This window comes from Canis lupus, chromosome 21, assembly GCF_011100685.1.
Source record: "Canis lupus familiaris isolate Mischka breed German Shepherd chromosome 21, alternate assembly UU_Cfam_GSD_1.0, whole genome shotgun sequence".
Taxonomy (NCBI): Eukaryota; Metazoa; Chordata; class Mammalia; order Carnivora; family Canidae; genus Canis; species Canis lupus.
The window spans coordinates 10,883,910-10,900,362 of record NC_049242.1 but is presented as its reverse complement, the minus strand read 5'-3'; the positions used below and the strand labels follow the sequence as shown (position 1 = coordinate 10,900,362).

The 16,453-nt window shown below is 38.7% G+C and overlaps 1 protein-coding gene across 1 annotated transcript in view; it reads left to right on the top strand.

The window, feature by feature from the left end:
• Positions 1–16,082, top strand: part of TYR (tyrosinase) — a 100,618-nt gene extending 84,536 nt beyond the window's left edge. Inside the window, 2 exon segments of the mRNA NM_001002941.1 lie at positions 921–1,102; positions 15,829–16,082. Coding sequence (NP_001002941.1) covers positions 921–1,102; positions 15,829–16,055 — 409 coding nt within the window. The 3' untranslated portion in view covers positions 16,056–16,082.
• Positions 16,083–16,453: the final 371 nt, after the last annotated feature.

Sequence of the window (16,453 nt, the reverse complement as noted above, 5' to 3'; positions counted from 1 at the left end):
GCAACAGAGACTAATTCTGGCTAATTTACAGAAAAAGAATTTACCAAGAAGATATTGGATAGCTCAGGAAATAATAGAGAAGCAGGTTTAGAAATAGGTGGGAACAAGGGAGGAGGGGGGGGTAGCAACCATGAGATCTGCTAAAACCATGCTATAGAACACCAGATATTCCCTTGCTGGTGGTACTCCTGGTATTGCAATCTCTAAAAATTGGATATTGTTATCACAACTGTCTTTGCCCACAACCAAAATAGTTTTCTGTCATCCTTGCTTGTGTGTGTCACTATCTTCTGTTTCAGAGTCTTCACAGGTCTATCCGATTGTCTGAGTATTAATCATATGGTAATACTCTAGCTTCAGGGAAAGTTGGGAAACCAGTCCAAGTATTTTTAGTCTCTGTTATGGGAGGTGAACTCTTTCTCTCCCCAAGTTTCATTAAGCATACACTTCACTAAACATAGCAAGATGGTTGAAATAATTGAAAGTCTCCTACCATGACCCAAAAAAATGACCAAATGCCAGTACTGATTCCAACCTAGTTTTATGTGTTCTTTCTTTGGGCTAACTTTCTTTGAGACAAGAAACATATTTAATTTACAACTCTGACCCAGTTGTCACTCAACCAATAATTACCCTTCCTCTGCAGCTTTCTGAAAGGTCTGAACTTGTCACGTAAGGTTCACTTACCTAAGAAATTCTCTTTCCAAAGTAATCCTCTCATATTTCTTTCAAATGAGTGAGCTTTATCAAGGCCTGACAGTATGAACTTGTGCTTTACAAAATATTTTCAAAGCATGAAAAATATATTTGGCATCTTTCCATCCATTGGGATTTTAGATATGCCTTCTTATTTTACTTTAAGAATTCTAAGTTTTTATAAGCAAAATGTTCCTAAGCCTGAATAATCCTTCCCTCCGCAGTATTTTTGAGCAGTGGCTCCGAAGGCACCATCCTCTTCAAGAAGTTTATCCAGAAGCCAATGCTCCTATTGGACACAACCGGGAATCCTACATGGTTCCTTTTATACCTCTGTACAGAAATGGTGATTTCTTTATTTCATCCAGAGATCTGGGCTATGACTATAGCAACCTACAAGAATCAGGTAAAGTTTAATTTCTTTCATATGAATTAGTGAATCTAGTGTGACCAATTTTTTTTTTTTGAGAGAGTTCCTAACCTTACATTATTTATAATGTTATCCCCAAAGCCTTTAAATTGGGAAAGCACATTACAACCTATAATTTATCACTTATTTTTTATTACATGAATTAAGTTGCAAAGATCTTTAAATTCACATTCATTCTGCTTAACATAGGGTATTTTGTATACAGCAACTGTGGAAAGAACACTAGAATTAAAATCAGAAAGAAAAATGGGCTTAAGATATGACTCTTTCAGGTGACTGTGAAGAGATCATGGAAATTTTGTTTAGTCCCATGAATCTCATTTTTTTAACCTGAAATATTCTTATTGAAATACCACAAAAAATATTGTGAAAATCAAATTACTATGATGTATTGAAGAGTTCAGTGTGGTGTGGTACAAGATAAACATCCAGCAGGTTTAGAGTAATCTTTGGGAACTTTCTCGTAGGGTTACCAAGATAATTCGCGGATATTTTTATTTTAAGCCCAATTAATAATAATAATAAATAAGAAGAAGAGGTAGAGGAAGAAAGAATGAACTATTATAATTATAATTAATGATATTTAAGGTAATAATATAAAACTCTAAGATTATAATTATATCTGGACTTTATTTTTTTTTATTTATTTATTTTTTATTGGTGTTCAATTTACTAACATACAGAATAACACCCAGTGCCCGTCACCCATTCACTCCCACCCCCCGCCCTCCTCCCCTTCTACCACCCCTAGTTCGTTTCCCAGAGTTAGCAGTCTTTACGTTCTGTCTCCCTTTCTGATATTTCCCACACATTTCTTCCCCCTTCCCTTATTTTCCCTTTCACTATTATTTATATTCCCCAAATGAATGAGAACATATAATGTTTGTCCTTCTCCGACTGACTTACTTCACTCAGCATAATACCCTCCAGTTCCATCCACGTTGAAGCAAATGGTGGGTATTTGTCATTTCTAATAGCTGAGTAATATTCCATTGTATACATAAACCACATCTTCTTTATCCATTCATCTTTCGTTGGACACCGAGGCTCCTTCCACAGTTTGGCTATCGTGGCCATTGCTGCTAGAAACATCGGGGTGCAGGTGTCCCGGCGTTTCATTGCATTTGTATCTTTGGGGTAAATCCCCAACAGTGCAATTGCTGGGTCGTAGGGCAGGTCTATTTTTAACTGTTTGAGGAACCTCCACACAGTTTTCCAGAGTGGCTGCACCAGTTCACATTCCCACCAACAGTGTAAGAGGGTTCCCTTTTCTCCGCATCCTCTCCAACATTTGTTGTTTCCTGCCTTGTTAATTTTCCCCATTCTCACTGGTGTGAGGTGGTATCTCATTGTGGTTTTGATTTGTATTTCCCTGATGGCAAGTGATGCAGAGCATTTTCTCATGTGCGTGTTGGCCATGTCTATGTCTTCCTCTGTGAGATTTCTCTTCATGTCTTTTGCCCATTTCATGATTGGATTGTTTGTTTCTTTGGTGTTGAGTTTAATAAGTTCTTTATAGATCTTGGAAACTAGCCCTTTATCTGATATGTCATTTGCAAAAATCTTCTCCCATTCTGTAGGTTGTCTTTGAGTTTTGTTGACTGTATCCTTTGCTGTGCAAAAGCTTCTTATCTTGATGAAGTCCCAATAGTTCATTTTTGCTTTTGTTTCTTTTGCCTTCGTGGATGTATCTTGCAAGAAGTTACTATGGCCGAGTTCAAAAAGGGTGTTGCCTGTGTTCTTCTCTAGGATTTTGATGGAATCTTGTCTCACATTTAGATCTTTCATCCATTTTGAGTTTATCTTTGTGTATGGTGAAAGAGAGTGGTCTAGTTTCATTCTTCTGCATGTGGATGTCCAATTTTCCCAGCACCATTTATTGAAGAGACTGTCTTTCTTCCAATGGATAGTCTTTCCTCCTTTATCGAATATTAGTTGCCCATAAAGTTCAGGGTCCACTTCTGGATTCTCTATTCTGTTCCACTGATCTATGTGTCTGTTTTTGTGCCAGTACCACACTGTCTTGATGACCACAGCTTTGTAGTACAACCTGAAATCTGGCATGGTGATGCCCCCAGATATGGTTTTCTTTTTTAAAATTCCCCTGGCTATTCGGGGTCTTTTCTGATTCCACAAAAATCTTAAAATAATTTGTTCTAACTCTCTGAAGAAAGTCCATGGTATTTTGATAGGGATTGCATTAAACGTGTATATTGCCCTGGGTAACATTGACATTTTCACAATATTAATTCTGCCAATCCATGAGCATGGAATATTTTTCCTTCTCTTTGTGGCTTCCTCAATTTCTTTCAGAAGTGTTCTATAGTTTTGAGGGTATAGATCCTTTACATCTTTGGTGAGGTTTATTCCTAGGTATCTTATGCTTTTGGGTGCAATTGTAAATGGGATTGACTCCTTAATTTCTCTTTCTTCAGTCTCATTGTTAGTGTAGAGAAATGCCACTGATTTCTGGGCATTGATTTTGTATCCTGCCACGCTACCGAATTGCTGTATGAGTTCTAGCAATCTTGGGGTGGAGACTTTTGGGTTTTCTATGTAGAGTATCATGTCATCGGCGAAGAGGGAGAGTTTGACTTCTTCTTTGCCAATTTGAATGCCTTTAATGTCTTTTTGTTGTCTGATTGCTGAGGCTAGGACTTCCAGTACTATGTTGAATAGCAGTGGTGAGAGTGGACATCCCTGTCTTGTTCCTGATCTTAGGGGAAAGGCTCCCAGTGCTTCCCCATTGAGAATGATATTTGCTGTGGGCTTTTCATAGATGGCTTTTAAGATGTCGAGGAATGTTCCCTCTATCCCTACACTCTGAAGAGTTTTGATCAGGAATGGATGCTGTATTTTGTCAAATGCTTTCTCTGCATCCAATGAGAGGATCATATGGTTCTTGGTTTTTCTCTTGCTGATATGATGAATCACATTGATTGTTTTACGGGTGTTGAACCAGCCTTGTGTCCCAGGGATAAATCCTACTTGGTCATGGTGAATAATTTTCTTAATGTACTGTTGGATCCTATTGGCCAGTATCTTGTTGAGAATTTTTGCATCCATGTTCATCAGGGATATTGGTCTGTAATTCTCCTTTTTGGCGGGGTCTTTGTCTGGCTTTGGAATTAAGGTGATGCTGGCTTCATAGAACGAATTTGGAAGTACTCCATCTCTTTCTATCTTTCCAAACAGCTTTAGGAGAATAGGTATGATTTCTTCTTTAAACGTTTGATAAAATTCTCCTGGGAAGCCATCTGGCCCTGGACTCTTGTGTCTTGGGAGGTTTTTGATGACTGCTTCAATTTCCTCCCTGGTTATTGGCCTGTTCAGGTTTTCTATTTCTTCCTGTTCCAGTTTTGGTAGTTTGTGGCTTTCCAGGAATGCGTCCATTTCTTCTAGATTGCCTAATTTATTGGCGTATAGCTGTTCATAATATGTTTTTAAAATCGTTTGTATTTCCTTGGTGTTGGTAGTGATCTCTCCTTTCTCATTCATGATTTTATTAATTTGAGTCTTCTCTCTCTTCTTGTTAATAAGGCTGGCTAATGGTTTATCTATCTTATTAATTCTTTCAAAGAACCAACTCCTGGTTCTGTTGATCTGTTCCACAGTTCTTCTGGTCTCGATTTCGTTGAGTTCTGCTTGAATCTTTATTAACTCCCTTCTTCTCTTGGGTGAAGGATCTATTTGCTGTTTTTTCTCTAGCTCCTTTATGTGTAAGGTTAGCTTTTGTATTTGAGTTCTTTCCAGTTTTTGAATGGATGCTTGTATTGCGATGTATTTCCCCCTTAGGACTGCTTTTGCTGCATCCCAAAGATTTTGAACGGTTGTATCTTCATTCTCATTAGTTTCCATGAATCTTTTTAATTCTTCCTTAATTTCCTGGTTGACCCTTTTATCTTTTAGCAGGATGGTCCTTAACCTCCATGTGTTTGAGGTCCTTCCAAACTTCTTGTTGTGATTTAGTTCTAATTTCAAGGCATTATGGTCCGAGAATATGCAGGGGACAATCCCAATCTTTTGTATCAGTTCAGACCCAATTTGTGACCCAATATGTGGTCTATTCTGGAGAAAGTTCCATGTGCGCTTGAGAAGAATGTGTATTCAGTTGAGTTTGGATGTAAAGTTCTGTAGATATCTGTGAAATCCATCTGGTCCAGTGTATCATTTAAAGCTCTCGTTTCTTTGGAGATGTTTTGCTTAGAAGACCTATCGAGTATAGAAAGAGCTAGATTGAAGTCACCAAGTATAAGTGTATTATTATCTAAGTATTTCTTCACTTTGGTTAATAATTGATTTATATATTTGGCAGCTCCCACATTCAGAGCATATATATTGAGGATTGTTAAGTCCTCTTGTTGAATAGATCCTTTAAGTATGATATAGTGTCCCTCTTCATCTCTCACTACAGTCTTTGGGGTAAATTTTAGTTTATCTGATATAAGGATGGCTACCCCTGCTTTCTTTTGAGGACCATTCGAATGGTAAATGGTTCTCCAACCTTTTATTTTCAGGCTGTAGGTGTCCTTCTGTCTAAAATGAGTCTCTTGTAGACAGCAAATAGATGGGTCCTGCTTTTTTATCCAGTCTGAAACCCTGCGCCTTTTGATGGGGTCATTAAGCCCGTTCACATTCAGAGTTACTATTGAGAGATATGAGTTTAGTGTCATCATGATATCTATTCAGTCTTTGTTTTTGTGGACTGTTCCACTGAACTTCTTCTTAAAGGGGAATTTTAAGAGTCCCCCTTAAAATTTCTTGCAGAGCTGGTTTGGAGGTCACATATTCTTTTAGTTGCTGCCTGTCTTGGAAGCTCTTTATCTCTCCTTCCATTTTGAATGAGAGCCTTGCTGGATAAAGTATTCTTGGTTGCATGTTCTTCTCATTTAGGACCCTGAATATATCCTGCCAGTCCTTTCTGGCCTGCCAGGTCTCTGTGGAGAGGTCTGCTGTTACCCTAATACTCCTCCCCATAAAAGTCAGGGATTTCTTGTCTCTTGCTGCTTTAAGGATCTTCTCTTTATCTTTGGAATTTGCAAGCTTCACAATTAAATGTCGAGGTGTTGAACGGTTTTTATTGATTTTAGGGGGGTATCTCTCTATTTCCTGGATCTGAATGCCTGTTTCCCTTCCCAGATTAGGAAAGTTTTCAGCTAGAATTTGTTCAAATACATATTCTGGCCCTCTGTCCCTTTCGGCGCCCTCGGGAACCCCAATTAAACGTAGGTTTTTCTTTCTCAGGCTGTCGTTTATTTCCCTTAATCTATCTTCATGGTCTTTTAATTGTTTGTCTCTTTTTTCCTCAGTTTCCCTCTTTGCTATCAACTTGTCTTCTAGGTCACTCACTCGTTCTTCCACCTCGTTAACCCTCGTCGTTAGGACTTCTAGTTTGGATTGCATCTCATTCAATTGATTTTTAATTTCTGCCTGATTAGCTCTAAATTCTGCAGTCATGAAGTCTCTTGAGTCCTTTATACTTTTTTCTAGAGCCACCAGTAGCTGTATAATAGTGCTTCTGCATTGGCTTTCTGACATTGAATTGTAATCCAGATTTTGTAACTCTGTGGGAGAGAGGACTGTTTCTGATTCTTTCTTTTGAGGTGAGGTTTTCCTTCTAGTCATTTTGCTCAGTGCAGAGTGGCCAAAAGCAAGTTGTATTGGGAAAAAGAGAAAAAGAGAGGAGAGAAAGAAGGAAAGAAAAGAGAAAGAGAAAAAAAAGGGAAGAAAAAGAAAAAAAACGAAAAAAAAAAAAGGAAGAAAAAGAGAAAGAAAAAGAAAGGAGAAAAAAAAGGGGGTGGGGGAAGGAAACAAATCAAAAAGCAAAACAAAACAAAACAGAACAAAAAAAAAAAAAGGAACCACGGGGAGTATCTTCTGATTCTGTGTACTTTAAGTCCCTTGGCTTCTCCTGGAAGTTGTCCGTCTAGCTGGTGTTCTGGGGGAGGGGCCTGCTGTGCTGGTTTTCAGGTGTTAGCAGTTGGGGGAGCTGCTGTGCCCCTGCCTGGTGCAGGGCTCAGTGGGGGTTGTTTACCCCGTGAGGCCCCAGGAGCAACAGCCCCAGTGGCGGGGCAGCTCTGGAAACCTGGATTCAGCTCCGGCAGGAACTCCGTCTGCAGGGCCTGGAGGCTCCGGGGCGGGGCCGCTGATCTGCTCAGCTCGGGGCAGGAGCGTCCTCGCTGTCCTGGGCCCTCCCGGCCTCTGCCTGTCCCGGGGGAGGCCGGATCCTGGGCTGTGTCCCGGAGCCCTGTGCTCCGGAGCCTGCGCTGTTGGATTCGCGCTCCCGCCCCGCAGCCCCCTCCGCGGAGCCGCCCCCGAGCCCCCCCGAGCTGCTCCGGGTCCCCCGTGCGCGCTGCAGCCCTTAGGGAGCTCGGGGCGCTCTCCCGGGGCGCAGGTGTCTGTCAGTGTCCCCGGGAGCCCGAGGGCATCCCCGCCCTCCTGGGTCCTGCTCCACCTCCCCGCGAGCCCCTTTCCCCCGGGAAGGTCGGTGCAGCTCCTGCTCCTCCGGGACGGGGCTCTCCTGTCCTGGGGACACTCGCCCCGGCCTCAGCCCGGCTCCTCGCGGGCCCCTCCCCCTCGGAGGCCTTTGTTTCTTTATTTCTTTTTCCCCGTCTTCCTACCTTGATAGATGCGCGAACTCTTCTCACTGTAGCATTCCAGCTGGTCTCTCTTTAAATCTCAGGCCGAATTCATAGATTTTCAGGATAATTTGAAGGTTTTCTAGGTAGTTTGGTGGAGACAGGTGATTTGGGGACCCTACTCTTCCGCCATCTTGCTCCTCCCCCCTCTATATCTGGACTTTAAATAATCTTCCTGAATAGGGATCCCTGGGTGGCGCAGCGGCTTAGCGCCTGCCTTTGGCCCAGGGCGCGATCCTGGAGACCCGGGATCGAATCCCACATCGGGCTCCCGGTGCATGGAGCCTGCTTCTCTCTCTGCCTCTCTCTCTCTCTCTCTGTGACTATCATAAATAAATTTAAAAAATGTAAATAATCTTCCTGAATAGAAATGTGTCAATATCTTCTTAATAAGTGAGAAAGAGTTAGCAATATCATCCTCCACCCAAGAGACTGCTATATGCAGATCTTGTACCTGTGTTATTAATCAAGTGTATATTAGGTAAGGATTATTATCTCTAGAAATAGGTGAGGACATTGATACCATGAGAATTTAAGTGACTTCCCCAATATCAGACACCAATACATAGAGGAGCCAGATTTCAATACTATAAGGCCCTCTCTTCATTTCACTACAGCTACTACTGTAACTCAAGAGGGTCAACAACTGGGGATCCCCGGGGGGCGCAGCAGTTTGGCGCCTGCCTTTGGCCCAGGGCGCGATCCTGGAGACCCGGGATCGAGTCCCACGTCGGACTCCCGGTGCATGGAGCCTGCTTCTGTCTCTGCCTCTCTTTCTCTCTCTCTCTGTGACTATGGTAAATAAATAATTTAAAAGAAAAAGGTTTAAAAAGAGGGTCAACAACCAAAAACAGTAGAACACCGTATGGCTTGTAGGTAAGTGGTATTCAATAAGCATTGATGTTTAATTATATTCATTGATAATTCATAAAAATTATGATTCATCAACAAATTAATGACACTTACCAACTTCCTACCCTTTGTGTGTTAGATTTTAACGATATAAATGACTGACATAGTTCCAAACCTCAAGTAGTTCCAAGTTCAGTGTGAAAGTCAGACAATTATACAAGAAAGTACAAGACATCAGGCCATTTAAAGGCAGCAAAAGAGTCATAAACAAAATCCAACAGGAGAACGGGGGAGAAAGTGATGACTTCTGAATAATTCAGCCTAGAAAGACAAGACCTTGAAGGATGAGCAGGCAGGTAGCACAGAGAGAGAAGGGCAGAGAATATTCTAAATGAAGACAGTAACAAGAAAAATAGAGGTGGAAATTCAATGCTAAATTTTCCTATTTGAGTAGTATAAACAATGGAAAATTTCCCTCAGAGAAATGAAGTCTCTTCATGATTAACACATATTGAGCATTTTTAAAATGTAACTAGAATTCTTCTAGGTGCGCTGTGTGCATTATGTCCTTTAATTTTCATAACTATTATATGAATGAGGTACTATTGTTTCCTTTATCCTTTTTTTAGGTGAGAAAACAGAGGCTTAAAGAAATACATAATTTGTCCCAGGCCATCTATCTAGTATGTGGCACAGCAGAACCACAGTTTAGGGCCAATAGGAGAAGCCATATTTCATCAACTTTTACCTTCCTTTGGGGGACTATTAGCTAAAAAATATGGGCTTGATTAACCTGTTTTGTTTATCTGAGAATCATAACCAGTGGAAGGAATATTAAAATGACTGGAAATCATTTTTTTTTAAACCCTGAGATCACTGAGAACAGGAAATTTTGCAAAGGGCAGAGATGTGGTAAGGGGAGTCTAAAAAGTGGCAGTCTCAGGTAAAATGTTTTCCCTTCTGAAAGGGAGTGAAGGAACATATTGGTAGTGGCTTTTCAAAGATTCACCACTTAGGACTTCATGGTTTCCACTTCCAAAACATGTTAGACACTTTCATGGGCTCATGCTTTTAAACATGCTGTTCCCTCTGGCTAAATTCTGATCCTGTTTATCCATTTGTCAAACTCATAGATAGTAAATCACTTTATGCATATATATATATATATATATATGTGTGTGTGTGTGTGTAGTCATATTTAATCACTCTTTTATTAGAGTTATGTGGTAATTTTTTACGTATGAATCTTTCTCCTGTCCATCTTGACTATGAGTCTGACAAGATTAGAATTGACATTTTGCAAGATTCTCTAGTTTAAGTATCAGATGACATCCAGTATCATTGTGGTGATACCAATGAATCAATTTGAGTACAAGTGATATTGATCGTGAAGAATCACGATATATAAGTAAAGCTTGCTAGAAAAATGTCACCCCATTTAATAGCTAAGTCATTTTCAGATATGTGTTTTTTAACATATTTCAAGTTTTGTATCACACTAGGTATTTTATTTTCTAGGTGGTTTTATTGATTTATTTATTCTTTCTATATATATGTATTTAATAACTACTTTGAATACAGCATTGTCTTGGATATAACGCATGCAGCAGTAAACAACATAGTTTATCTTCATAGAGTTTACATTGTAATGGAAGATAAAGATCTTAAACAACTACTTACCTAAGGACTTATTTATTTAGAGACCTACCTACCTCTAGGGTCAGTGAAGTGATATTTCAAAGGATAGCAGTATGACAGGAAGAAGTGATTAGTTGAAGGGGGCCTTAGTTATGGATTTGGGCCATATTGTTAAAATAATAGAAGCTATTGATAAATTTTAAGTGGTTTGTTTTGAGTTTTTGAAACCTTCCTACTGCTGCAGCATGTTGCAAATTCTATAGCCGTTGTAAAGCACCTTCGGGGAAGGTGGTAAAGATGCTATTACAGATGTCCAGGAGAGAGATGAAGGCAGTGTGGATTGCAGTAGTGGTGGTCTGGAGAGGGCAGAGGCATGAAATAATTTGATAGTATCTTTAATTTATATAAAATGTACAGAACTTGGAAAATTATTCATATACAAGATAAGAGTGAAGGAGATATTGGGGATGCCTGTGAAAATGATGAATGGTGACACTCTCACCGAGATAGTGACAAGTAGGAGCAAGGCCAGACATGGAGAGAATCTCATGCTTGTACTGGCTATGCAGTGAAATGGGGGGCTAGGAGATATCAGGGCAAATACATCTCTGGGGCAGGTGGATGGCCTTGAAACTGGGAAGACATTCTGGCCTGCAGATACTAACGAGATATAAATTATAGACCTCAGCATATACATTGTTACCTCCACTAATCTTCACAATTTTATGTGGTAGTGGTTTTTATTTTGTTTTATAGGTAAATTGAAATCATAAAGGTAAAGTGACTCATTCTAAGTCACAGAGCTACTAAGTTGCCAATAGTGATTCCAAACTAATTTTCTCCCCGTTTACTCCACAGTAGAGAGGGCTCTCTTTAGTCACTATATGTCTTGTCCACTATGTTCCAAAAGTACCACAATCAAATGGGTACTTTTTACTGAAAAGGCAACAAAAACCATCAGAGGATAGGTGGGACTGGAGGCTCAAAGAAGCCCATTAGGGACTTTAGGTATTTATTACTTATTTCTAGTTAAATATTAAAAAAAATAAAATTGATTTGAAATGCTTTATTTAAAGTATTTTTCATAGCCTAGAAAGACAAGAGCTGTGAATCTATACCATTAATTTTAGAGACAGTTGACTTTAAAATCAACAATAGTAATCACCTATTTTCCTTTTATGAATTATTCTACTGCTTCTGATGCACATTCAAGGAATTTAAAATGTATTCCTATTTACTGCTAAACTTTAGGCCTACTAAAATAAATCCTTAAAAACTTCTTGATATAATTTAGTCCTCAAGCAGTTTATTATTCATCATTCAGGTACTCATGTTTATAATTACTTAAGTGTTTTCTGTAAAAGGCAGCTGATGCCTGGCATTTGTCAAACAATTTCCCTTATAATCGAATTTAGTGATGCTTTTAAAAATTGAGCAGCAGGTGATTTTGTTGCATGCATAGCTGATGAAAAGGCGAGACCAAAAATCTTTAGCAATGAAAGGTTGTGCCCTCAATGCTTTTGGTAAATGTGACCCTTCTTTCTGTATTTTACTGCTCTGTTGAGAGCCTCCTAAACCCAATATATTTTAAAAGACCTTGACTTTTGATGTTAAAAATGAGAGGAGGAGACATGATCATGGTAACTAGAGTGTCTCATTCTGCAGATGGGATTTGATGATGGGCTTCTGTCCTTCACAGATTTGTTCAATAGTTATGCTTTCCTACTTGTATCCATAGGTGCATGCTGTGCCTTTTGCCTGGGATGGCTTGTCATCAACATCATATTCTCAATTCTAATTCATACTCCATAGTCTTCTGGGAGGCTTTCCTTGATTCCCCAAACAGATATAAGAGGTCATTCCACCATGATTCCATTGTATCTTTTGCATACTTTCATCACTATAGCATTACTCTTGAATGTAATTATTTCCAATTATTGTTGCCTTCAGGCCAGGGCCTCTGCTTATTTATTTTCCAATTATTGTTGCCTTCACCAGGGCCTCTGCTTATTTATTTTTTTACTTACAGTGCCAGGACCACCACCTGGCATGTAATGTGTCTCAGGGAACATTTGCTGTATGAATGAATGCATGAATGAATGAATAGAAGAATGAAAGATAAAAGAATTAAGATATAATACTTGCTGTCAAGAATTTATGATCAAGCCTGAAAATACATACATATGAATAATTATTAACACATAGACAATTGTGTCAAGTGTCATAAGGGAGCAAAGAAAGAAAGAGTCTGAGAATACACAAGAAAGCTGACCTGAATCAACAATCAAAGCAAGTTCAAGAGAGAAAACTCTTATTGGAAATTGGTTCAATTGAAATATTGTTGAAATTATTATGGAATAACAAGAATCAATAACAGTTATAAATTGCTTTCTATGTTCTAGACATTGTACCAATGGCTATATATGGATTATCTCATTTAAATACTACAGGCAAACAATCTAAGTTACAGATTCCTAATTCATTAAATTTGGATAATGGTCCCCAACTAAATCATACATTTGTTGTGTGAGCAAATGAGCATGTGATTTGAATATACAGAGTGCAAAATAAATAGAAGACTATATTACTATTCTGAAGAGAAAAGGGGACATGAAATATGGAACTTTAAATAGGTAAAAATAGAAAAATTATGACATTAAGAAATAATTTAAAGGTGCGCTGTTTGGAAAAGCAGAGAGCTGAGAATGGAAGTATTTAGTTTGGAGTCAATGAGAGATACAAAGTGTTTCAAAGAAAACTATTGATGACAGTAAAAACTGAGACCATTTGGAGTGAACTGAAGTAGAGAAATTATAAGAGAAGCTGGACAGCTGGACAAAGAAATAGCATTTTGAAATTGTGACTTGGGTTTAAGCTGAGCCAGAAATAGAGGGAATCATATTTTTTATGTAATCTCTCTATGCTTTGCTAGACATTTTATTTTTTTTTTAGTTTTTTTATTTATTTATGATAGTCACAGAGAGAGAGAGAGAGAGAGAGAGAGAGAGAGGCAGAGACATAGGCAGAGGGAGATGCAGGCTCCATGCACCGGGAGCCCGACGTGGAATTCGATCCTGGGTCTCCAGGATCACGCCCTGGGTCAAAGGCAGGCGCTCAACCGCTGGCCACCCAGGGATCCCCTCTACTAGACATTTTAAACGTACTTTATATATTGAGGTGACTACTGGCAAAATAAGGCAGGCATTTGTAGTCCCTTTTTCAAAGTAATTTTAAATATGTTGAAAACCATAACTTTTTGGTATTTCTTTTTAATTTTAGCATTTTGGCTTTCATTGTTTAGATTTAAATATCAAAGTTATAAATCATTTTTATAATTTATTTGGTAATGTTTATCCTTTGCAACTTGTATCCCTTCCTGATGAAGAGGAACTCTAAATTGTAATACTGTTCAAATTATGCTTAATGAGCTCTAGGAATTTTAGAGGTAACTTAGTGGCAGCTGGCAAAAAGATCGTATCAAGCACAAAAGAAGAAAATGGAACAGGAAAAATGGACCAGGTTTCAGCCCTATAGGCCCATGTAAGCCACGGAAGCTCCACTTTTATCTCCTCTGAATGAATATCAGGCTTTAGTACTATGAAATCAGTTTGTAACAAATTCTGATTTAAAAAAGAACATTTCTGGGGATCCCTGGGTGGCGCAGCGGTTTAGCGCCTGCCTTTGGCCCAGGGCGCGATCCTGGAGATCCGGGATCGAATCCCACGTCAGGCTCCCGGTGCATGGAGCCTGCATCTCCCTCTGCCTGTGTCTCTGCCTCTCTCTCTCTCACTGTGTGCCTATCATAAATAAATTTTAAAAAAATTTAAAAAAGAACATTTCTGCTTTAATTGTTCTGAATGTTATTGAATTTATGAGATCAACAGTGAGATTTTCCTTTTAAGTTTTATTTCATGTTGCTACTCATGCTTTCCAAGATATGTTATTAAATAAATATTCCTTCTCTCATTGATTTGTGGATCTCATTTTTATTATATATAGAGTTTATATATATTGCAATTCCAGAATTTCCTAAGGTAATTTCTCCTTTATTGTGGTGAGCACATAATTAACTTTTTAATATAATTAGGACTTTTGAAAATGCAAATGCCAGAAATTCTATGGGAATGAGATTATATAAAAAAGAGAATTTATTGGTTTAAAAAAATCCAAGGAAGGGATGAACACTCAAACTCTGGGAAAGGCAGAAACGCAGCTGAGACTGAGGAATAGCAGGAACCAGGGAATTAAAGCCCTAAGGACACACACACACTCTCTCTCTCTGTTCCTCTCTCTGTCTCTCTCTCATTCTCTAGCTCTCATCTCTATTTCTTGGAGTACAATCATCCTGTTTTCCACAGGTTGAGAAGTAAGGCTGTCGTCAGCTCCCAAGCCACCTGACAGCTCTAGCACAGTGAATTCTGAGTAATGACTCTGATTGGCCCGTCTTGAGTCAGTGGTCTAGCATGTACTGATTAACTATAGCCAAGGAAAGAGTTTATAAAAGAACGTTACAGTTCCTGCATCAGCAAAGGCAGGAAGGTAGGGATAGAGAACAGATACAGATTCAAGTACCTATGGCTTAAATAAATTACTTGATTTGTTGCTCAAGTAGAAGTCTTGGTATATTGTTGAATTTCAGCTCCATAATTTCAGAGCTGCTTCTTTCTTGTGGTTCCACAAGATCTAGGGTTTAATCTGGACTACATGGTCCATGATGGCTCCTCAACACGCTATCTGCATTCCTGCTAAGCAAAAAAGAAAAATGGAAAAAGGAGAGACATAAATTCTTATTTTTAAGGAAATTGTCCCAAAGTTACATATATCACTTTTGCTCAAGACTTGAGTTACATAGACATAATTTTCTGCAGAAGTCCAAGATGCACTCTTTTGTTTTCTTTGATAACAAAATAAATATGGAATATCTTGGAGTATCTTTTAAGTAGTGATGGGTATTTTTAAATCAAACAAAAAGATATAAGTTAATTCCCAAGGAAAAATAATATAAGGAAATATAATCATAACAATATTTGTTTCCACTGTATTTATATACTAAAACTAATGAAAATCCTAGATATGGATTTGACCCCAAATCGTGATGTCATTATACCAAAATGACTGAGGAAATAAAATGGGAGTTGTCAGAGAACAAAAATTATTATTTCTATATGAAGAACTCCAGATATAAACTTGATGAATTAAAAGATGGCAATATTTGTCTATTATTTAGAAATGTGGGAGCAAATATTAAAAAGCTAAAAGTTACAATAGTTGACCTGGTTTTAGGCGCTGCATATTTTACAGATCAGGTGTTATTAATCAATTTTAAAACATTCCAATGAGGTGGTAGTATGTTCCTCTTTTCCTGATGAAGAAACTAAGGCATAGGAGTATTAGGTGTGACTTTTCTGAGCTCTAACAGCTAGTAAGTAGCAGAGCTGGCATTCAAACCCAGGACTCTGACTCCATGCTACTATGCAAGGATAATGATGATGATGTTAATAATTATAATGTTGATGATGATGATGATGCTAATGATGACAATACTAAAAACATTGGGACATCTCTCTGTTTCAGAACGGGACATTTTTCAAGATTACATTAAGCCCTACTTAGAACAAGCAAGTCGGATCTGGCCATGGCTCATTGGGGCTGCTGTGGTAGGCTGTGTCGTCACTGCTGTGCTAGGAGGGCTCACCAGCCTATTGTGTCGGCGCAATAGAAAGCAGCTCCATGAAGAAAAGCAGCCACTCCTCATGGAAAAGGAGGATTACCACAGCTTGTTGTATCAGACCCATCTATAAAAGGCTTGGGTGATAGAGTAGAGCCAACAAGGTTGACCTCATTTTAACTCAAATGATGTTTAAGTCCTCAGATGTCCCCAAGAGCCATTCCTGGCATTTTTGTTTATGAAGACTATTATCAGGATCGTCAGCTAGTACAAAAGGTACCCCTCTTCTAATGCAGGTAGACTACACCTGTGCTTGCCTCACTGCCATTTGATCATTCCTTTGATAGCTTTCCTCAAACCCCTATTTCTAAGAAAAGGATGCCATTTAGTAATGAGTAACTGCAACTTTTATCTCAATGAAAGTGCTCTTATAAAATGTGGGAGTAATTTTGGTCTTTTCTCCTGATTGTTTAATGAAATGTTTCTTTTTTATTGTCCCCGTTCTTTTATTTCAATAAAATAATAACAAAT